This window comes from Crocuta crocuta, unplaced genomic scaffold (assembly GCF_008692635.1).
Source record: "Crocuta crocuta isolate KB4526 unplaced genomic scaffold, BGI_CrCroc_1.0 scaffold619, whole genome shotgun sequence".
NCBI classification, from domain to species: domain Eukaryota; kingdom Metazoa; phylum Chordata; class Mammalia; order Carnivora; family Hyaenidae; genus Crocuta; species Crocuta crocuta.
In genome coordinates, this window is record NW_027533395.1 from 2,553,346 (window position 1) to 2,577,642 (window position 24,297).

General features: G+C 37.4%; 1 protein-coding gene and 1 pseudogene across 1 annotated transcript in view; both read right to left on the reverse strand.

The window, feature by feature from the left end:
* PCGF6 (polycomb group ring finger 6) overlaps positions 1-23,047 on the reverse strand; it is a 35,370-nt gene extending 12,323 nt beyond the window's left edge. Inside the window, exons 1-9 of the mRNA XM_077748453.1 lie at positions 23,015-23,047; positions 22,740-22,937; positions 21,856-21,955; positions 21,672-21,768; positions 20,836-20,891; positions 20,676-20,735; positions 19,673-19,781; positions 14,551-14,578; positions 5,129-5,227 (exon numbers count right to left, since the gene is read on the reverse strand). Coding sequence (XP_077604579.1) covers positions 5,129-5,227; positions 14,551-14,578; positions 19,673-19,781; positions 20,676-20,735; positions 20,836-20,891; positions 21,672-21,768; positions 21,856-21,955; positions 22,740-22,937; positions 23,015-23,047 — 780 coding nt within the window. The remainder of the gene's footprint in view (positions 1-5,128; positions 5,228-14,550; positions 14,579-19,672; positions 19,782-20,675; positions 20,736-20,835; positions 20,892-21,671; positions 21,769-21,855; positions 21,956-22,739; positions 22,938-23,014) is intronic.
* On the reverse strand, positions 17,014-17,924 carry LOC144218526 (small ribosomal subunit protein eS12 pseudogene; annotated as a pseudogene).
* Positions 23,048-24,297: the final 1,250 nt, after the last annotated feature.

Below are 24,297 nucleotides of genomic sequence, written 5' to 3' on the forward strand. Positions count from 1 at the left end.
ATTTGTAGGCCCTAGGATCTCTGTCATATCTACTAAATTCTGCCACAATTGCATGAACACAGCCTTAGTATGGCTGTGCTCCAATGAAATTTTATTTATAAAAACAGATGGCAGGCTAGATCTAGCGCCTCTAGCTTTCAAGTAAATGCACACGCTAGATCCTAGAGCATAAACTCCCATAGTACCAGCTTTTTTAAAAAAGATTTTTTTTAAAAGTAATCTCTACACCCAAAGTGGTGCTCAAACCTACAACCCTGAGATCAAGAGCCACATGCCAGTGCGACTGAGCCAGGGAGGCACTCCCAATTAGTACCAACTTTTGTGTCTCACATCTACTAGTTTCAAGATTGACAGAGCAAGACTTGTTTGCAAGAGGACTTGCAAGTGATAGCATATTTCGTGCACAGAACTTATATCCATGAAAAACTAAAGAATCTGGAAATGGTCATCATGTTTTGATTAAGTATTCAGCAATCCAGAGACCATCACTCTTCATAGGCTTCACCTCATGGTATACATTTATGGTCTGGTTACTATATTTTTCTTTTCACCTCAATCTTAATCCCCAGAAGTTGGCCAGTTACTAACAGTTTGATGTGGATGGCCCTAGATGCTATGTGAACATGTGGGATTTTTGTTTGATTAAAAAAAAATGAGATCATGAGGGAGCCTGGGTGGCTCAGTAGGTTAAGTGTCTGACTTCAGCTCAGGTCATGATCTCATAGCTCATGGGTTCGAGCTCTGCCTTGGGCTCTGTGCTGACAGACTGGAGCCTGGAGCCTGCAGCCTGCTTTGGATTCTGTCTCCCTTTCTGTCGGCCCCTCCCCCACTCACATTCTGTCTCTCTCTCTCTCTCAAAAATAAACATTAAAAAATTTTTTTAAAAAAATGGGATCATGCCACATAAACTGTCCTACAACTTATTTAAAAAAAAAACAAAACAAAAAGCCTTAAAATAGCACAAACATCTTTAAAGTACACAGTACCTCTAATAGCTATATTGTGTTCCATTGTACAAATATACCATAACTTTTTATATTTATTTTTTATTTTAGAGAGAGAGAGCACAAGTAGGGGAAAGAGAATTTAAGCAGGCTCCACACTCAGCATGGAGCCCAACACAGACCTCGAGCCCATAACCCTGGGATCATGACCTGAACTGGAATCAAGCGTTGGACACTCAATCAACTGAGCCAACCCACGTGCTCCTGAATATATCATAATTTATAAACCCATTTCCCTGATGAACACTTAAATTGCTTCTGATTTTACATACTGATTTTTAAATGTTACCTGACTGTAAATATTTCATCAATTACTTCATTCAAACAGTCACATCTCTGAGGTTCCCACAAATATGACCCACATATTTGATAGTTTGCATTTGGACTCACAGGACTCAGTAACACAGCAAGGATACGTGGCTAGATCAGTAATGGAAAAAGATGTAGGTGGAGTCTGAAATCATTCACTCTTGCACTCTTGTCACACTCACCATATCCTATTGTCATTCAGTTGTTTTCTTGTATATCTTCCCCACAACCGAGCCCCCTGGTGGCATAAATTTTCTCTCTCATCTTTGTATTCTTAAGACCAAATACATAGATGCTCAATTTAGCATCGATAGGTAATAAATAAATGGTAGGGACACACCATATAATACATTAGAGTCTGTTTAAAAATTCATTTGGAAACAATTTAATAGCAAGGTTAAGGTCATATGCTAAATAAATAATAACCTACCTTTTAAGATGGAATTAATTATGGTAGGATTAACAACAAAATCTAATATCACTTATTTTATATAACGAATTTTTTGTGATCAATGTGATCAATGTGATTTTCTGAGTCTTGTTTCATAAACCAAAAATAAGATCTGAAGATCAAACAATGTACAAAGGAACACAAGAGTAGCTACAAGACAAAATAAAATAAGACACGAGTTCAAGATACCACTAACTCAAAAACGGTAATCCAGAGGCATTCAGGTTTCTATGTAATGGAATCTACCCAATTACCAATTTCTGATTTTGAATTAACTTAAATCTCTTATAAGAATACGTGATCTGCAGAGAACTCTAGATGCTGGCGAGGATGTGGAGAAATGGGCACCCTCCTACACTGTTGGTGGGAATGTAAACTGGTGCAGCCCCTCTGGAAAACAGTGTGGAGGTTCCTCAGGAAACTAACAATAGAACTCCCCTATGACCCAGCAATAGCACTGCTAGGAATTTACCCAAGGGATACAGAAATGCTGATGCATAGGAGCACATGTACCCCAATGTTCATAGCAGCACTCTCCACAATAGCTAAAACATGGAAAGAGCCTAAGTGTCCATCAACAGATGAATGGATCAAGAAGATGTGGTTTATCTATACCATGGAATACTACATGGCAATGAGAAACAATGAAATCTGGCCATGTGTAGCAACATGGACGGACCTTGAGGGTGTTATGCTGAGCGAAATAAGTCAGGCAGAGAAGGACAAATATCATATGTTTGCACGTATAGGAGGATTAGGAGGAACTTGACGGAGGAACAAGGGGGAGAAGAAGGGCGGAAATGGTGGGGGAAAGGGAGAGAGGCAAACCATGAGAGACTCTTGAATGCTGACAAAAACTGAGGACTGATGGATGTGGGGGGGAGGGGGGATGGGCATGGAGGAGGACACTTGTGGGGATGAGCACTGAGTGTTATGTGGAAACCAATTTGACAATAAACTATTTGTAAAAAAAAAAAAAAGCTCGAATGCCACATGCAAAACTTTTGAAGAAGAATCCTTAAAAAAATGGTCTAAATAAAATACTTCATATTCCAAAAAAAAAAGTGATCTGTATTTTTCTTTTTTTTCATTTAAAAAAATTTTTTAAATTTATTTCTGAGAGAGAGAGAGACAGCGTGAGCAGGGGAGGGTNTGTGATCTGTGTTTTTTTAATCTTTCAGAATTGTCTTCCTTTTTTATTTTGGTCTGCCACAAATAACTTTAAGGTAGTTTATCATTTAACAGTCCTGTAGTAATTCATTCCTGTTAGAAATAACCCTAAGCAAAGGCCACATATCTGTAAACAACACACACATTCCCTACTTGGGAATAACTGGTTTAAAGAAGATCAGCATAGGGGTGCCTGGATGGCTCAGTTGATTAAACATCCGACTTCAGCTCAGGTCATGATCTCGCGCGGTCCGTGAGTTCGAGCCCCACGTCGGGACTCTGTGCTAACAGCTCAGATCCTGGAGTCTGCTTCCAATTCTTTGTCTCCTTCTCTCTCTGCCCCTCCCCCACTCATGCTCTATCTCTCAGAAATGAATAAATGTTTAAAAAAATGAAAATAAAGATCAGCATAGCAGGCTCAAGTGCCTGGGTTCACCAAGCATTTTATTGTGATTAATGGTTAACTAGCTCAATGTTCTGTTCATATTAGAAGTAACTTTTGTTTATTCCCTCTTGGATTTAGAAGGTCTAAACAATTTTAGTCACAATATTTGCATATTTGATAGTTCTCTGTTCCATCATTTCAACATTTTAGTGAAATAGTAATTTATATGAGTGTTACCACCTCTATAGTCCCTGAATAGGAAATAAATATTTACTGAGAAAGCCAAAAACTGAGAATATTAAATGTTGAAAACAAATTTTACATAATTGTATTTCAGGGGTGCTCAGGTGGCTCAGTCAGTTGAACATCTGACTTCGGCTCAGGTCATGATCTTGCAGTTTGTGAGTTCAAGCCCCATATCGGGCTCACTGCTGTCACCACAAGGCCTGCTTTGGATCCTCTGCTCCCCTCTCTCTCTCACCTTCCCCCACTTGCATTCTCTCTCAAAAATAAACCCATATACATACATACACATATATATCTGTATATATATATAAAGTTTTATCTTAAAATGCTGAAAGCCTTGAATTCTATGATATGGAAAAAGACCCCACATTTTTGCACAGTCAAACCAATTTGGCAACCACATTTATTAAAACACCAAATGTAAAACTTTTATAAATGATAATTGTGCTCTGATCAGTATGCAGCCACAGAGGAAGTAATCTATATCCTACAGAAAGCTCTCTTGGGTGGCACTTCTTGGTTACTTTATATAATCAGGTGCAACTCTTCTGAATTCTGCTTTTAGAAATAATAGACTGTTATCAGATCATTTACAATTCTTTGTCCAAGGGTCTCTAACCAGTTACCTATTTAAAAAAATTTTTTTAATTAATGTTTCTTTCTTTTTGAGAGAGAGAAAGAGACAGACAGACAGACAGACAGGGCTGAGCGGGAGAGGGGTAGAGAGGAGACAATCTGAACCAGGCTCCAAGCTCTGAGCAGTCAGCACAGAGCCCGACCCGAGGCTCTAACTTACAAACTGCGAGATCATGACCTGAGCCAAAGTTGGATGCTTAACCAACTACCCAGGTGCCCCACCCATCCAATTACCAGAAGACTAGGAATAACCTCAGGTAAGCTGTGACAGATAAGTTATTTTCAGTTGCCATGAGAAATATCTGTTAACTTAATAGCAAATAGGTGTTTTAAATAGAAATTATTTCTTGAAATTTTACACATGATGGAAAACAAAATCCTCTTTAAAATTTAAGTAATGAAAGAAAAAGCAAAACGATATAGATGTGTATTTTCAGTGGGCCACATTCTATTTACATTTTATGTTCAACAATACATGAGGTTCGAGTTCCTACTTATAACAAGAACATATTACATGGCTAGAATGAGAGATCTTTTCTAATGCTCAAAAAACAAACAGCATCTATATTAGACAGCTATTTCACTTTTCTAGGTGTCTTGGAGATAGCCTGTTATAAATGCAAGGATGTCCTCTGAAGAGAAGAGGATGGATGATAAATAACCTTCTGCACTATCAAGGAGATGGGGAACCGAGGCTCATATCCTCCGCTCTTCTCTTGACACTGACAGGTAGTCACCCACGCCAGTAAGAAGCAGACAGTAAGTCTACAGTGATTAACGTGGGGCTGGAATCACTGTGTCCCAATATTTAATTAGTATTTACAATATCTACATTTTATAAAAGCCACAGCATGAAATCCTATTTAGCATTTCCTCAATATGCTAATCTCACAACTTCATCTGTCCTTTTACACACATGTACCCTACCTGACAAGCTGGATCAAGACCCATTTTTCTTCTGAGGAATTTTTCTACATGCCCAATAGTTGCTTCTCCAGAAACTCGAACAAACTTCTTTTCCAAGGGCTACAAAAATAAACATATTTTCAGAATAGATATAAAAAATATAAATCATAAAGCAAGTTTTATAACAAAGATGTTCAAGAGATTTATGAAAAAAGAATTACTATGAAATTTGAGCTAATTTACCTACCAAAGAAGAAAAAAGGAATTTTTGGTTAGCTTCCCCTCTCTGAAAAGTATGTCTAATATTTTTTTTTAATAGAAAGGCTGGTTTATTTTAAAACCTCATCAAAAATAGAGCAGAGTAAAATGTATTGACAGAGAGAGAATATCTAAGGCTAAATTATGTCTAAAACAATCTAGCTTCCTCAACAAAAAAACTACAAGAAAAAAAAAACAAGATGGAGAAGGAAATTCTACACTGAAAAAGATGTGAGGAATATAAATAAGAGATATGTCAACCAATTACAATGTATGGATCTTATTTAGGTCCTGATTTAAACAAACCTATATAACAATTTTTATGAGATAATCTTGGAAATTTAAGTAGCATGTGGATATTTAAGGAATTACTATTAGTTTTCAAAACTGTAGTATTACTGTTATGTTTGTAAAAAGTCCTGATCTTTTAGAAACAATTCTAATTATTTACTGATTAAAAAAAAAAGACAGTCCCAATTTGCTTTAAAATTATGAGAAGTGGTAAAGATATAGATGAAATTAGATTGGCCATGAGCTTATAATTACTGAAGCTGAGTTGTGCACATGGGTTTTCATTTTACTATTCTGTCTACTTTTGTGTAAGTGTGAAGATTTCCAAAATAAAGGGGTTTTCTTTTTTAAGTAGAAAATAAAAAGACTGACATCTAGACATATGTGCCTGGAATCTGATCCGATGGTCTAAGGTGACAGGGGGAGAGGCCACAGGGTTTTAAAGGAGCAACTAATGCTTAGCCAGCTACTCCATCTCCAAGGCAAATTTAAGGATGCTACTCTCTAACATAAAGGAAAAGCTGAGGTAATCAGAACTAAAAGGTACCTTTTAGGAAAACATGAGCAGTAGGTTAGGCATGCATTTGTTCCATATAACAGCACTCAGCTTTCTTATCTGTAGTCTGGCTCCTTAAGATATTTCCTTATAATAAAGCCACCCCCTATTACCATAGGGCAGCAGATAGCACAGGTGTTAAGTACAGGTATTCCAGAAACAGATGACCTGGGTTTAAACCCTGGTTCTGCCATTTTCTAGCTCTGTCTTTAGGCAGGTTGATGAACCTTTCTGTCCCCATTTGTAAAAAAGATAATGACAGCACCTACTATAGCTCATAGATTTTATCAAGAGGAAAGTAAATTAATGTGTATAAATAACTATTAATTCCTGACACGTATTTGTTACTGGTGTATTGCAATCATTTCACTCTTGATGTAAAAGAACTAGACTCTCATATAACAGAGTCTATGTAAGAGATTTTCATACGATGGTTATGGGATAATGATAGAACCTAAACCAAAATGGCAAAGTTTCATGTTCTTTTATTGCAGGTACAGGAATCATCTCACAAAGCTAAGGCAGTCTCACTAAGGAGGAGGCACAGCCATGTGCCAGGTGAAGTCCCCAAGAAAATATCTCATTGTAGGGGGCACTGATTAGCATGAGAATCCCATCAAGGACCTTGCCTTGAGAAGCTGCTATTCTGAATTATCTAGCTATGCCTGTCTGGCAACCAGTTTAGTTTTGTTTGTTTGTTTTTTGGGTTTTTTTTGAGAGAGACCAAGTGGGTAGGGTAGATAGAGGGAAAGAGAATCTTAAGCAGGCTCCACACTCAGCACGGAGCCAGACATAGGACTTGATCCCACAACCCTGGGATCATGACCTGAGCTGAAATCAAGAGTCAGACCCTCAACTGAATCAGCATTTCTGAAGGTTAATTCCCTGGGCTTACCTCAGGTATACCAGCAGAGGACAGTCCAAATCTCTCTTATTTCTAAATAAGAGAGAACACCTAACCCCAGGTGTTTGTTAAAATTCATCTAACTTAGCTAAAGTTATAAATACTATACTTTTTAACTTTTTAAAAAAAATGTTTATTTTTCAGAGAGCGAGCGAGCAAACAGAAGGACAGAGAGAGACAGAGGATTGAAAGCAGGCTCTGTGCGGATAGCAGAGAGCCCAATGTAGGGTTTGAACTCACCAACTATAGATCATGACCTGAACTAAAGTCAGATGGCTTAACCAACTGAGCTACCCAGGTGCCCCAATACTGTACTTTTTAGATCACCTAGAACAGAATTATGATATCTGCCAACACCTGAAAAAAAAAAAAAAACTTCTCTTGGCTTTCAAAGCTAGGGTTCTCATGTGGCTAACTTAGTCCTCATGCCCCAGGTTCACAAGTTAACTGGATTTTCCCCCATATAATTCACAGTTTTTTAGAAGATAATTTGGGGGTTTTTTGTTATTGTTTTGCTTAAAGCTCTAAAACCAGTTCTCACCTACATAGTCAACTCTTATCTTTTCTGCTACACCTAATAGCCTCCTACCATCTGTAAATGAACAGGAAAAAAAAATCCAGAAGATTTATATCTCTTTGAAATTAAGCACAGACTGCAATCTTCCCTACCATCTATAACACAAAAGGCCAATTTGATAAGAAAGTTGAATAAGCTAGTTTAGATCTGTAGACTTAGAAAATATTCAGTTATTTTCTTGCTTTAAATAACACATACCACTAGACAGATCTTTTAAAGAGAAGATACCAACTCATAATTACATTTTACCTTGAAAAAAATCCTATTTCTGTCAACTGAAAAGGACTACAAACTGTTATGAACCCAGTAGCTAGGTGAACCCCCAGTAGTCACACTGATTTGCAAAACCACCTAAAGAGGGGCACCTGGGTGGCTCAGTTGGTTAAGCGTCTGACTTCGGCTCAGGTCTTGATCATGCAATTTGTGGGCTTGAGCCCCAAATCACAGGCTCTCTGCTGTCAGAGAGGCCCCCCGGCCCTCTAAAAAATAAACACAAAAGTAAAGAACCACCAAAAGGAACTAGGACACCTTGGAGAAAGGACTAATTCCGTGTCTGAGAGACAAGAGATGTACAAGTTGAGCATAGAATATCTTGTCATATCAGATTGCAAGAAAGTATCACAGACTATGATACCTATGATAGGACAATTTAAATATCAATAAAGGTAATAAGCAAAATGGGTTTAAATCACAAATGTGTTTAAATTCATGAGTTCACACTAAAGTAAAAACAGAACAAGACAACCTATTTGATGTTGCCATGACTAGAGTATGCTAATGAACCAACTCATTACTCTGAACTTGGTAAGTAAAAAGAATCAAACATTTATCTTGCCTTTCCTATATAAACTATTCCATTGGCTAAGCCTATAGAGGAAAGGAAGTTTCTCATTTATAAGGGTATTTTAACTAATAAAAGGAATGATGGGGTGCCTCCATGACTTAGTCAGTGAAACATGGGACTTTGGATCTTGGGGTTGTGAGTTTGAGTCCCACACTGGATGTAGAGATTACTTAAAATCTTAAAAAAAAAAAAAAAGGAATGATAGCATCATTTTTCAAACCCTATTAAGCTAATGGGCTTAGACACTGAGCACCAAGGGCTGCTAACATTATAAAGAGACCCAGACAACCAGATAATATGTGTTTCTAGATTAAGAAACACCACCATCTATGAAGTATTCTTGATCCCTTCAAATCAAACCTGTATGATCAACACTCTGAATTTTATCAGTTTATGGAAAAAATAGAAGACAGAAGAACATGCAAAATTATACCACAATGATGCAACATCAAAACCCAATCTAAGAAAACTACTAGACAAAAATGACTCCATGTCATCAACAATTCCAAGAAAAAAATGGAAAACCTACAGATTTGAAGACATTTATCAACCAATCACAATGTGTGAACTTCATCTAGATCCTGACTTAAAGTGTTAAAAAAAAAAAAAAAAGTGGGGTGCCTGGATGGCTCAGGTGGTTAAGCAACCAGCTCTTGGTTTCAGCTCAGCTCATGATCTTGCAGTTCATAGGTTCAAGCCCTACAATGGGCTCTGTGCTGACAGTGCAGAGCGTGCTTGGGATTCTCTCTCTCTTCATCTCTCTCTGCCCCTTCTCCATGCACACACATTCTCTCAAAATACATAAGCTTAAAAAAAGAGAGAGAAACACCCACTAGGATTGACACAATGAAACATTAGAACACTAGATAGTTCACAGCAAGAAATTAATTTGGGGCACCTGGGTAGTTCAGTCAGCTAAGCATCTGACATGATTTCGGTTCAGGTTATGATCTCACAGTTCATGAAATCAAGCACTGCACCGAGCTCTGTGCTGACAGTGTGGAGCCTGCTTGGGATTCTCTCCCCTTCTCTCTCTGCCCCTCCTGTGCTTTCTCTGTCTCAAAATAAATAAATAAACTTAAAAATAATGTTAATTTATTTCATTCACCACCCCCAACCTTTTGTAAAATGACTAGTGTACAAAGTTGTAAGATAATACCATGAAGACCCAGATAGCTTTCACCTACTTTACAAACTGTTAATATATTGTGGTCTTTGCTTTATCTCTTCTAATCTATATGCATGTGTTTATATGTGCATGTTAATTTTTCATTGGACCACATGATTTATTTGCAGACACTGAGATATTTTACCCCTAAGCATATTAGCAGTTATTGTCTCAGAATAAAGGGATTCTCCTGTATAATTACAATATAATTATCATAAAATATATACAGTATTCAGGAATTTAACATTAATACAACACAATTATCTAAATAGTCCAAATTCTTTTATAAATTGTCCCTGTAATATCCATTATAAATTGTTCTTATATCAAATCACACATTGCATTTTGTTATGTTTCTGTAATCTCTAATATAAAATAGCTCTGCCACTTTTTTATCTTTCATGACACTTGACACTTTTATAACTTATTTTTTGGTATGATACATGGTCATTAAAAAAAAAGTCTTCTTTTAAGAATACTGAAATAAGGGGTGCCTGGGTGGCTCAGTCAGTTGAGTGTCCGACTTCGGCTCAGGTCATGATCTCACGGTCTGTGGGTTCGAGCTCCATGTCGGGCTTTGTGCTGACAGCTAGCTCAGAGCCTGGAGCCTGCTTCAGATTCTGTGTCTCCCTCTATCTCTGCCCCTCCCCCGCTCGGTCTCTGTCTCTGTCTCTCAAAATAAAATAAAGACATAAAAAAAAAAAAAAGAATACTGAAATACTTGGGGTGCCTGGGTGGCTCAGGCAGTTAAGAGTCTGACTTCGACTCAGGTCATGATCTCACAGTTTGCAGGTTTGAGCCCCGAGTTGGGCTCTGTGCCAACAGCTCAGATCCTGGAGCCAGGCTCGGATCCTGTGTGTCCCTTTCTCTCTGCCCCTCTCCCTACTCGTGCTCAGTCTCTCCTCTCTCTCTCAAAAATAAACCAAAAAAATATTTTTAAAAACCAACTAAAATATTTACAGATAAAGTAGCAAATGCTGGGGATTTGTTTCAGAACAATAGGGAAGTGGACAGAGGTAGAGAAGAAATTGGCCATTAGTTAACTTGTAAAGCTGGGTGATAGACAAAGGGAGGGTATACTTTATACTATATTTAAAAATATTCATAATTGGGGTGCCTGGGTGGCTCAGTTGGTTAAGTGTCCGACTTCAGCTCAGGTCATCATCTCATGGTTCGTGTGTTCGAGCCCCATGTCAGGCTCTGTGCTGACCGCTAGCTCAGAGCCTGGACAGTCTTTGGATTCTGTGTCTCCCTCTCTCTCTCTCTGACTCTCCCCTGCTCATGCTGTCTCTCTCTCAGAAATAAATAAAACATTAAAATTTTTTTAAAAATAGGGGCACCTGGGTGGCTCAGTCGGTTGAGTGTCCAACTTCAGCTCAGGTCACGATCTCATGTTCGCAGGTTCAAGCCTCGCGCTGGGCTCTGTGCTGACAGCTCAGAGCCTGGAGCCTGTTTCAGATTCTGGGTCTCCCTCTCTCTCTGACCCTCCCCTGCTCACGCTGTCTCTATCTCTCTCTCAAAAATAAATAAAACATTAAAAAAATTTTGTAAATAAATAAAAATATTCATAATTAAAAGTTTAAAAAAATGACTCCTGGGAAAAATTATCTAGACTATATCCCTACCTTGTGAAACACTCTGAAATTGAATGTAGCAAATAGGGTTTATGACTTTTCATGCTACAGGTCTACATGGTAAAAAGTTTAACAACCATGCATCACCTGTTCAGACATATTTATTTAAACTCAAAGATATAAAAACAGCTTTGTAAGTAGCAGAGAATACTGAGCTATACTATGAAAAGCTGTAACTAGAACTCTGTTAAAATGACAGAACAAAAAGAACAAGAAAATTGCTGATTTGTTAACTAAGTAGAAGGCTGTTTTAGCAAAGTAAAAATCATCACAAAATACAGAATAGGATCATGTTTCAGAAACAACAGATTCATCACTCTCACAGGCATAAAGCCTACAAATCAACATTTGTATCATCAATTAAAACTGAAAATTTGAGCTTCTGGGTGGCTCAGTCATTTAAGCATCCGACTTTGGCTCAGGTCATCACCTCACAGTTTTTAAGTTCGAGCCACACATCAGGCTCTGTGCTGACAGCTCAGAGTCTGGAGCCTGCTTCAGACTTTTCCTCTCTCTCTACCCCTCCCCTGCTCATGCTCTTTCTCGCTCTCTCAAAAATAAAGAAAAATTTTTAAAAAACTCTGAAAATTAATGTCTCAAAACTGTAAGACAATAGTATAATCAAACTCCTATATGCCATCACTTAGCTTTACCAACTCAAGGCCAATCTTGTTTTAAATATACCCTACCCATTTCCCACTGCAACTACTTCCTGGCCCTCATTCCCCAGATTAGTTTTGAAGCAAACCCCAGATATATTATTTCATTTGTAAATACTTCAGTATGTATCCCTAAAAGGTATGAGCTCTTCTAAAACACACAATACCATTATCATACTGTAAAATCCCTTGATGTAAAAAAATATCTAGTATATGTTCAAATTTCACAAACTGTCTCAATTTTCTTACCCAGTAGGAAATGATTTTACAGTTTTAGGACTATCATTAAAGAGGGAATAAAAATAGAACAAAGATCTCATGAAAAAAATGAAATAACCAAATAGACTCAAACTAAAATTCCAATTCATGCATGTATTTTTACCAGGTACATTTTCTTTATAATGTCAAAATACATACACTGAATATATTATGAACAATAATCCTATTCAAAGTTTCCGTTGGGTCTTGGCTTACTTTTCAAAAGTTTTACAGCTTTATTGAGATATAATTCATATATCATTAAATTAGCCACTTTAAAGTATACAATTCAGTGTTTTTAGTTTATTTGTAGAACTGTACAACTCATCACCACTATCTAATTTCAGAACATCTTCATCATCCAGAAAGAAACCCCATACCAATTACTAGTCACTCCCAATTTCTCCCTCTTCCCTGAGACTATGGCAACCACCAATCTGTATTTTGTTACTGTGAATTTCTCTGCTTTAGACATTGTACACAAATGGAATCATGCATTATATAGTCTTTTGTGCCTAGCTTCTTTCATTTAACATATTTTCAAAGTTCATCCATGTTGTAGCATGTATCAGTGCTTAATTCCTTTTTATTGCCAAATAATACTCCATTGTGTAGACATAACATATTGTGTTTATTCATTCATCAATTGATGGATATTTGGGTTGTTTACAATTTGGGGCTATTTTCTCATAAATTTTTTACAGTTTACTTTTCAAGTCAAATCCAAATAAACTCCATACATTGTAGTTAGTTACATCCCTTGAGTCTCTCTTAATTAATCATTCTATCTATATGTTCCCTTTTCACCTCTCCCCTTTATTCTAAAGAAACAGAATTGTTTCCATTGTCTAGATCTGGCTTATTATATTCCTACAGTGTCATTTAACATCCCTAGATTTCTTGTAAATTAGTAATTAAATCCAGCAGTGTGATAAGCATAACATTTGTCTTGGCAAGAATACTTTACAGGTGGTATTGTCGTGTTTTTCTAATGTGTTAGGATTGGAACTACTTAAATATTCTAGGTCCATATGCTTTTGTGGAAGCAACAGGCTAATTAATTTCTAGTTCTTTCCTCATGAAGTTTTTATATTCTGTTGGATGTCTGACTACTATAGGTCATTGGACAAACATCTTCAGCAAATTCAAGGAGCATACTTGTCCTATACAGAAACTTATATGCCACTTTCCCACCTACCATACTACTATGAAAGAACTTCCTAAAGTTAATCACCATAAATTTGATTTTTTACAACTTAGAATAAATTCAAAGTTACCAAACTTAACACTGCATTCCCTCTATCACATCTATAATATACTTCATCCATAGAAGTACCCACCTATTCCTATGCTGTAGTTCATGTCTTATAGCAACTATATTCACAAAACAGTATACCAAACCAGATATAATCCACCCAAGTGTTAGTCACTAAAAATCTAAACAGATCAATGCTATTCCCTTATATATTTATAATCCCAAGTAACTATAAGGCCTGATTTAGCCCTTTTTAAAAAGTTACCTTTAAAAAAAAAAGTTAGCTTTTCCTGATTGACTCATACTATAGAAGCAACACCGTATATAATGGGACCTGTGATAATAGAGACTTTAAGACAACCTGAACTTAAGTATATTACAAAGGAATTCAGTCTTACTTCTAAAAGTTCAGTAAACGATTGAAGTAACAAGTTAGGGCAGGTTATCTTGAACCCAAAATGTTATGTACAAATAAAAATCTAAGCTCATATTTAACTCTGAATGCCAACTATGCAAAAAATGCTTTTAGACAGTTTTTAAAATAACCAAATTAGGGGTGCCTGGGTGGCTCAGTCGGTTAATAATCTGACTTCGGCTCAGGTCATGATCTTGCGATTCGTGGGTTCGAGCCCCGCATCGGGCTCTGGGCTGACAGCTAGCTCAGAGCCTGGAGCCTGTTTCAGATTGTGTCTCCCTCTCTCTCTGACCCTCCCCTTCTCATGCTGTCTCTCCCTCTCAGAAATAAATTAAAAACATTAAAAAAAATTTTTAATAACCAAATTATCATTTAGTTTTAGAATTTTAAAAATGTCTCACTTATGTTTCCTTAGACCACTGCCCTGTATTAATAACAAATCCCTACTTATTCAATTCTTTTCTCATAAACTTATTATGAGAACATTACTGAATGTACTTCATATTTCTATAACTTTTATTTACAAAACACTACTGGAATTGAAAGCAATCTCCATGATTGCTAATATGACTCTGAAATTGTGTACTACAGGGTCTTCCTGTGAAGTAAATGAAAATAAAATACCTTAAAATGTCCCGTGCCTTCATTAGCACTGAAAAATGAAAGCAAAATTAATCAACATTTTAAACTATATGTTAAATCATGTAACACAGAAAAATAACATAAATAGAAATATTTGAGAAACATCAATTTAATTTTAAAATGCCATCAGCTAACCCTTTATGAAATAAAGAAATGTAGTTGTCATTTCTGCCACCTACTGGCAAGGTTAGGGTAGTTTTATCCGCTATCTTCTATTACTATGTATACTTCCAGGAGTTACAAGTATATCCTTAGTATTTAGGTTTCCCCCCACATGTTGCATTCTTACATTTTCTAATTTAAAGTAAAACTTTTTTCCTATCATAATAATTAATGTGTTCTTTTTTCTTTATAGTAACCTTTACAAGACAGATTTCTTATTTAGATTTCCAATTATTTTCCTTATAGCATAATGGGCATGAATTAGTTTGCTTTCACCTGGAAGTGCAAAGGAACTTATTGATTAAGTCAGTTACATTTATTCATGAGACAAGAGGCTCTAACTTTTGTTGAGCATCTACTATGTATAGGCATTGTATTAGGTCTTCATAGAGGATGTATGTTTTTCATTTAGTCCTCATAATAGCCCTGCATATCCGGTATTAGTATCCCCTTTCTACAGATGAGGAAAATTAATCTCAAAGAGGTTTAATAACTTGCTTAAGGTCCCAGAGCTATTAAGTGATAAAGCTTCCAACTCCAGGTGTACCTAGCATCAGAACCCACATTCTTTCCTACCATGTTATAAAGAGCAGGCCAGATCACAATGGCATCGTTCACAAAATATTCTAATACAAATATATTAAAATATAAAAGCTATATCATATATACATTAATATAAATGTTATATACATATATATGAATGTAATATAAACCTAAATTATATAATCTTAGAGTTGCAAAATAAAATATCCTACTTGTTACAAGAATTATTTCTATAGAATCCATGATGTATGGTCATCTGGCTTCTGCTTAAGCACTTAAAGAGACAGCTTCTCAACTGACAAGTCAGTTCATTCCATTTGTGGGCAACTTGGTTAGAAACCACTTGCTTGCACTGAATCAAACATGTTTCTCCCTGTAACTTACACCTACCAGTCCTAGTTTTGTCTTTAGGCACTCTTGTGAACTAGATCCAACTTATCTTTTATATGATAACCCTCTAAAGATCTGAAATTAACTTAAGGGCTTAGGATTGTTCTTTTTCAGACTATTTTTGTTCCTTCCCTTACCACATAAGACATGGTTTTCTAACTTTTTCTATTCTGGTTATATCTCACTTTACCAACCTCTCTCTTAAAACATAGTGCCCAGAGCTGAACGTAATACACTAGTTGGATTAATACAGTGTACAGTTGGATAGCACCTCCCTGGTCTACTAAGTGCTACTGAGCTTAAGATTGCATTAAATTTTGGCTGTATCAGGGCGCCTGGGTAGCTCAGTCGATTAAGCGTCCAACTTTGGCTCAGGACATGATCTCACAGTTCGGGAGTTCGAGCCCCGTGTCAGGTTCTGTGCTGATGGCTCAGAGCCTGGAGCCTGCTTTGGATTCTGTGTCTCCCTCTCTCTCTGGCTTGCATCTCCCTGGCTTGTACTGTCTCTCTCTTTCTCAAAAATAAATAAACATTAAAAAAAATGTTTAAATAAAAATAAAATAAATTTTGGCTGTATCATACTTATCTCACATGAGTCCATTTTCTTTACTAGGCAGATGACATAGAAACACACATTTCTTTAACCTTTTTTTTTAAATGACCCTGCATTATTTCAATATTCATACATTGCTAATAGTTTAGACATGGTAGGAATACCATAAAAATTGATACTTAAAACATTCCTGTTAGTTGCTATTATGATCTCCAATTTAGAAAAATAGAAACTGGTGATAAGAATTCAGCTACATCTCAAAGGTTATATACATTTAGTTACTGAGACTCTTCAAAGTCTATGGTTTCTATACACACTATACTGCCTGACTGAGGTTATTTTTTATAATCTTCTACTTTACACTCAGGAACTGAAGAACAATAACAAGAGAAGTATAAGACTATGCATACCCAATTTAGGGGGGAACCTAGCTTCATATTCTAGTGATTGAAAAATCACTGCCCACGGGGTGAACCTACCTCAGATTTTTTTGCTCCTCCAACTCAAGTGGGGTCAACAGCTGAACCAAATTTACTTTTGTACTTGTATCAGGTTAAAACTCATCTGCCATTTGTCCTGCCATGAAAGAGCTGCCTATGCATTACTCTCAGTAGCCTGACTTCTGTGGTTAACATAAAAGCTTTTCCATGTAGTGAACTCTGGGGACTGGTGACTTCAAAAGGACTCTTTGCTCCTGGAAGCTTTCTTTCAAAGGACACCTTGCCACTTTAAAAGCTTTCTTCCCCTCAACCACTTGAAACTAGATAAAGGGCTATGAGTTAGACTATCCATCATAATCATCAACACAAAAGGTTCAATTCTTTCTTTTTACAGATACAGAAGCTGAAGCTCTGAGACTAGAAGTTCGGTGAGGGCAAAGGCCATGGCTGACTTCTTCAAACCCATATCCTCAACCACTAGAAAAGTGCTTTGCTGGTATGCAGCAGGACCTTTATAAACATCTTGTCAATAAACAAAAAGCAATTTGTTAATGTTTACAAAGCTAGATAATAGAAAAGCTAGGATTTAAACCTAGATCCCTTATTCCAAGTGAAGGCTCTTCTTCTTCTTTTTAGAACAAGAACCACGTGTTTTATTTGTTCATTTCTTGCATTTGAAGTATTTCTCAACGACATCCTTGGCCTGAGACTCTTCGCCACAGTCCTTAACCACCACACAACTGCAACCAACCACTTAATGGGGCTTTCCTTCTCTGTCAGTTTTACATAGGCCCACCCGTTTCCCTTGTTTCTTATTGTCATCAACCTTAATTAGGTTAATTTGGTATACAGCACAAAGGGCATCCATCAACTTGACATATATAGGCTCATCACAGTTGGTTGCAAGCACACAAAGATGGGCTTGGTGCTTGTCGAAGGCTTTGACAGCTTTGTGAATTCCACATGCTAGCCCATCGTGGATGAGGGCGGTCTTCAGCACCTCTTGTAAAGCAGTATTAATGTCCATTACACCTCTGGCAGCAATGCCTTCCTCAGCCATGGTGATGAGTTACCGCTGGAGCCGAATCTTGAGCACACCAGAGCCTCTGCCTCCCCGGGACTCCCCATGACAGGGAAAGAGCATGAGGGCTCTTTGTTCTATAGCAGGGAATTTACTAATCAAACAGCTTTGGTAAGCGTTAATGATTGCCTTGAGTACTGAGGTCAAGTCTCACTCATTAGGAAAGCCTGCCATGATTTATTATTGATTTCTGCTGTGGGCAAAGAAAGGTGATGGTGGCATACCCATCACTTATTTGCCACCCTTATATCCCTGCCACTTTTCAAAAAATGTATAAAAAACTGATCCTTAGTTCTTACTGTATATTAATAGAAAATTTTACATTTCCCCAAAATATTTTTTAGAAATATAAACTCTTCAGTTTTCAAATTTTAATTAAGTAGACATAAAATATCAGGTTACATAGTAAAAATTCAAACACTATAAAAGACTTTTTCCCACTGTAGACTCACAGACTCCAGTTCCCCTTTTCTAGAGGCAACTGCCATTAACTTTTTTTTACATGTCCTTTAAGGAATGGTCTGTGCATGTAAAAAAGAAATACATATGCACCTATTTCCTACCACTCTCTTTAAAAAAAAAAGAAAAGCCATAAATGGGCACATGCTATGTGTTCTCTTATTTTGGAGACTGTTCCCTATTAACACATATGCTGTTACATTAGGATATACTCATGTGCTATATACCATTATTTAACCAGGTCCTTTTTAGATTGGAATACATTCTTTATGATCAGAAATTGCTGGTTTAAAGTTTGGTTACTACATAGTTTCTGTTCATTCCTCCAAAGGGATTTCTGTCTTGTTATCAACCACTACTACATGGGCTTTGTGTAGGCATGGAAAGAAAGGCTTCTGGTCTCTTACAGGTCCTTAATACCAGCTGAGAACACAGGGTGACTACATAAAGAGAAACACAACATACTATAAGCTAGATATTAAACAAATGCTAAGGGCAATCTAAAATTATGAGGAGAAAGTGACTGAAAAGTAAAATAGTCATCAGCGACACAAAATGCAAAATCTAGATTTTCTAAAAAAAAAAAAGAAGCATTTTAGTTTATTCTGCAAACTGTGTAAGAATTTTGAAAACTGCAGTTTGATACATGCCAACTCTGTGATCATGATACTGTATTTAACAATGTTGCAATATAATGGAATACACAATATGCTACATACAATGTTTGAAAGAAGCCAATTTATACCAATTGGAATGATATCTGACTACTTCAGAAAACTTGGCAAAACCAAGTAAAGTTGCAAACAAATATATCCTAAGACTCAGCAAATCTATACTCTTAGAGAACTATTTCACATACACACAGAGATATGTACAAAAATGTTTAAAGCAACATTGTTTATAATAGCAAAAAAAAAATTGGAAACAAGCTAAAAGTTCAACAGTACAAGAAAAAAGTACAAGAAAAAGTCTATTTTAAAGGAATACCAGGCAATGGTGAAAATCAATCAACTAGTGCTACACATTTCCTCATGGATGAATCACAAAATGCCGAGCAAAAAAAAGTTGGAAAACACTTATAGGGATACCATTTAAAGTTTTAAATGGGCAAAAGCAATTCTACATATTACTTAGGGATAGGACATGCGATAAACATATTTTAAAATATCATGGGAATCGCAATCATTACTTTTAGGAGAGTGGTTATTAACCTCTAAGAAAAGGGGGATGAACAGGAAGGGGTAGCCAAAGGGCTGGTGCCACACGAGTGTGGGTTATTTCTCAGCCTGATGATGGTGATACGAGTGGTTGCAGTGCTATTCTTTAGACATTCTTCTAAGTCTTAAACATTTCATGATTAATTTTTAGAAGGGTATCAGAAACATTTGATTTTACCTAAGTTCAGGATGATTTCATAACTGTTGGGACTCAACACATTCTTTAAGGTTAAGAGGTAGAGAGATTTAGGGTACTCACCCAATGAACTCTAATAATAAAGACATATCAAGTTCAGGTGGAATACGAAACACCGATTCTAAGACTTTCTTAGATCTTCCTTTGCTCGAAGGGACTGGCTGTGGAACAGCTATTTAACAGCCAAACAAAAGAGCTGAGTTAGAATAAAAATTTCATGAATTGAGATCTTTGAAAAATATTACAAAGATATGTTGACTATTTAAAAGATCATAAAGCACTCAATCTCCCTTTAATAACATTAACTAATCTGTCAAAACCAGTGAAACTGCACCTGAGCATCACTCCACAATGGAAGGCAGGTGTAAGTGGTTGGTTTATCAGGGCCCCAGAGACAGCTCATCAGAACACAATGGTTGTAGATAATTCTTAACAAGCACTATTGTGTGCCAAGGCTCAGGGTTCATGCTCAGCACTGCACATGCACATTCTCATTTAATCCTAATTATAATTCTAATTATAATCCCATGAGATAGTATACTGCTTTTTTATTGTTTACTTAAAACTGTAAAAAAAAAAAACACAGAGATTACTGTTCAAGTGAGATTAGGCAATATGTAGTACGTGGAAAAACCAGGACTTAAACACAAATTTATCTAACTTCTACACTGTTACATCACCATCATCACAAAAACTGAACAGTTACTATGTTCCAGGCACTGTTGTAAGTGCTTTGTATTACTCAATGTATCCTTACAACAATTTTAGGAAGTACTATCATTATCCCTACTTTATAGAGGAGGAAACTGAGACATTGAAGTTAATTTGTCAAAGTCACACAGAAAGTGGCAGGGCTAGGATCAAACTCAGACAATCTAGCTCCATAATCTGTACTCTTTAATTTTTATAATTACTTAAACTGAATTATACACCATCACCTTCATCATCTGTCTCTCTCTTTGATCATAAGAAAACAAGCTACCACCAAAAAGAACCTCAAAGGGAATAAATTTTAAGTTAGTATTCTTTAATCTATAAATACATTATGGTATACACCCAAACTTACCAGGTTTAGGTACTTCTAGACCTCTTTCTTTATAGAAATCATGCATTTGCTTTTTTTCTCCTAAAAAATGATAAAACACAGACTAAATTACACTTAAAATGTAACTAGTAGAGTCAGCAGAGATTCTGGGATTCACAACCATGTAATAAAATAAACTTACTTTCCTCTAGATTGATCACTAATTTGTACACTATGTCTTGTAACTGTCGGTCCAACCTAATAAAAGGAAAGGATGGAGAATACCTCAGAATTCAGCAAAATGTATTTTGGTACAGAGAATGAATGATGCTCTTTGTAAGTAACTGTTTTCTCTTGGGAATAGATATCTTCTTTTTCAGAGGTGAGTTACTTTTAGGTAGCACTGGTTCTCAACTGAGAGAACTTCAAGTCATTACTTATATGTAATCATAACTAATCACAGACTCTTGAATCGTTTGCTAAATTGTTCCATGTGTCCTTAGTCTCCTGATAAGACTATGAGCTTAAGGGCAGAAACTGTATTTTGAACTTTTGTGCATCATCTGCAAAGCATTCTTCTAGTAAAAATGTAATAATATTTGCTGAACACATGAAATCAATCCACTTTTATTATTTTTCTTCCCTTAGGAAACGCAGTATGAACTGAAAATCTGAAAAAGCCATAATGACCTGTGACACACAGGTTTTTCTAGAGGCCAGTTCTTTCAGGCATTATTTTTAAAAAGCAGAATTCTAAATATCCCAAAATGACAAGCCTAAACTGTCTCATTAACTTGAGTGACGGAATTAAAACCCTCAAAAAGAGAGGCCTGTGCTTATTTATTTATTTATTCTTGGTCCCCAGAAGGTATCACAGTGCCTGGCACACAGTAAGTGTGTTTAGATGTATTTCTTTAGAGAATATGCAGTTCTCTTTTTGAAACAGGTCAAGAATTCATTCCGAACTACACAACTAGAAGTTTTCAGGAAAAAAAAAGTGTATTTAAAATATAAGTTTTACTTATATATTTCTCTTACCTTATGTTATAAAGAGGTTGTGTTTGATGTACTACTATGTTGCATTTTGGACATCTGTTACTATAGTAAAAATGTCTTACGATGCAGCTTTTACAAACTGTTTGAAAAAGAAAATGTTTAAATTAGGATGCTTTAGAGACATTTCAAAAATTGTATTATTTCAAAATGTGAACTATATGCTTACATGTATGAAGACATTCTGTAATGGTAGTTGCATCTATTAAGTAACCTTTGCAAATGGAACACAAAATGTACGGGGTCAGTTCCGAGAGATTAATCAGGCGCTGCAAATGCAATGGAAATAGTTTTAAAATACAAGCTCTTGCCTTCTCAAATTCTTAAACTGTAATCCCCACATGTCATTATGAACAATGTAACGTCCTTTGCAATACCACAAGGTGTTACAGTACCTCCAACCCTTCAAAATACTTACGAAAGTTACAGTAACACAATATAAACCAATGTTTCAAAACGACCCCATTCTCTTGGATATATTGTATGCTGCCAGATGAGGGGCATCTTGCTTTATGAAATACTTACAAAATGGTCAAACTTTCCAGATATTAGTGTTTACGGTCAATTCTGACTGGCTAAGTGTATTACCCAAGTTGATGAAGTATGTGCTACCACATTAAAAACAAAACAAAAACCCTTCTTAATTAGAGACTGACTACCTAGGGAAGGGTTTACCATCCTCTCAACACCCTGTAGAAGAAATGGACTGTCTCCCGTCCGACTTGCAAGTTCCTGGAAGGAGCAGCACCGCACCCTTGACGCCCACCCGCCTGGCATAATTTAATAATTATTTCCAGAAAGACTGAGTCGGACTCGGAGAGCCTAAGTGAGCGGCAGGAATCTCACAAAGAGTCGACAGGGGGTCGGGCGGGGACCGAGCCCAGTCCGCGCCACAAGCCGCGGCAGGTAGAGCAGGGAGGGGTGGAGGTCGACGCGAGTGCCAAGGGCTGCAACGGCGAGCTAGGGACACGCGGCCCGGCCCTTGATGGGGAGGGCTGGCTTCGTCCCGAAGGCCCCTCGGTCCCGGCGTGGTCAGGCAGGGGCTATAAATACCTCCTCCTCTTCCTCGGAGTCGGGCCGGCCCCCCTCCAGCCTCAGCGAGAAGTGGCTCATCTCTTCCTCCTCCTCCTCCTCTTCCTCCTCCAGGTCCTCATCCTCTTCCAACTCGTCGTCCTCGTACTCGAAGCGGCCCCTCATGCGGCCCAGGCTGCGCTCCGGCGCCCACTCNCATGCCCGGGGCAGAGGCCGGTCCTGACGAGACCCGGCAGCTGGATAGCGCGGGAGTTCTGCCGACCTGCCTACGCTGCCAGTGCGCAGGCGCAAGAGACCTGCAGGGCCCGCTGGGAAATGTGGTTCACCATCCTCACCTAAACCTGGGCGAGCACTGAGCCGTTCTGCATATAGGGCGGGGCCTACTGGCCGTGTTTAGAGGAATCCTCAAGTTTTAACTTTGAAGGCTGATCTCTTCACTCCATTTTCATTTTATTTTATTTTTAAGCAATTTGCTCTTTCAACTGATCGCTACACCAAGGCAGGATTCGAACTTACAACCCTGAGATCAAGAGTTCCGTGCTCTACATTACCTGTTTAAAATGATGAAATTGTTAAGTATATGACTTCCGCTCAGATCATGATCTCATGGTTCATGGGTTCAAGCCTCGCGTCAGGCTCACGTCAGGCTCTGTGCTGACAGCTCAGAGACTGGTGCCTGCTTCAGGTTCTGTGTCTCCCTCTCTTGCTGCCCCTCCCCTGCTTGTGCTCTGTTTCTCAAAAATAAATTTAAAAAACGTTAAAAAATTAAAATGACAAAACTGGTACCATTACAGAGAGCAGTATTCTGTCTATATCGATTGGTGTGCAGAGCACTAAAATACGTGCTATTATGATGTATTACGAACAAAAATGACCTAAATTTGAGTGGCGGTTGTGCGTTTCTTTCATCCAAGATTATTTCCATTAGGAAGTATGACGTTTCTATTTGAAATATGTTGGTTTATTTATTTGGAGGAATTAAATCTTTTATTGCCACAGGATGGATGTTTAATCACCATTTGAAGACCATCCTCAAGTCCCCATCACATAGAGGAAAGTCAATTATATTTACTTCAACATTTATTGGAGGTCTATTGTAGCAGGAACTGAGACCTATCCACGCACTCCCACTCCCACGCCAATTTTTTTTTAAGAAAGAGATTTGGAGTTGGCGTCCTTTATCCATGCTAACATAGTGCCAGCTAATGTCACGATGCTTGCAAGCTGGATTCAGAAAGGAGTTAAAAGCTCCTTAAGGAAATAATGCTAGCGGCGGTGGGGGGAAAGATCACACTTGAAAGAGAATGTGTTGTCACTGAGTAAAACCAATGCTAATTTGGGAGTGCTATACATACTTCTTAGGGAACTGGTGAATAAATCAAGTCACTATGCTCATTTGGGGGAAAGTGAACCAGAATTGATGTGCACTCAACCCTCCCGGACTAGACTCTCCCTCTCCCTCTGTAGTCCCCCAAATCTAGTCAAGCCTAAAATACTGAAGTATGCCAAGATTCAAAAAGTGGAAGGAAGGAAATGTCTCTTCCTATATGGAGGAGTATAAAGCTTCCAGGAAGGGGGA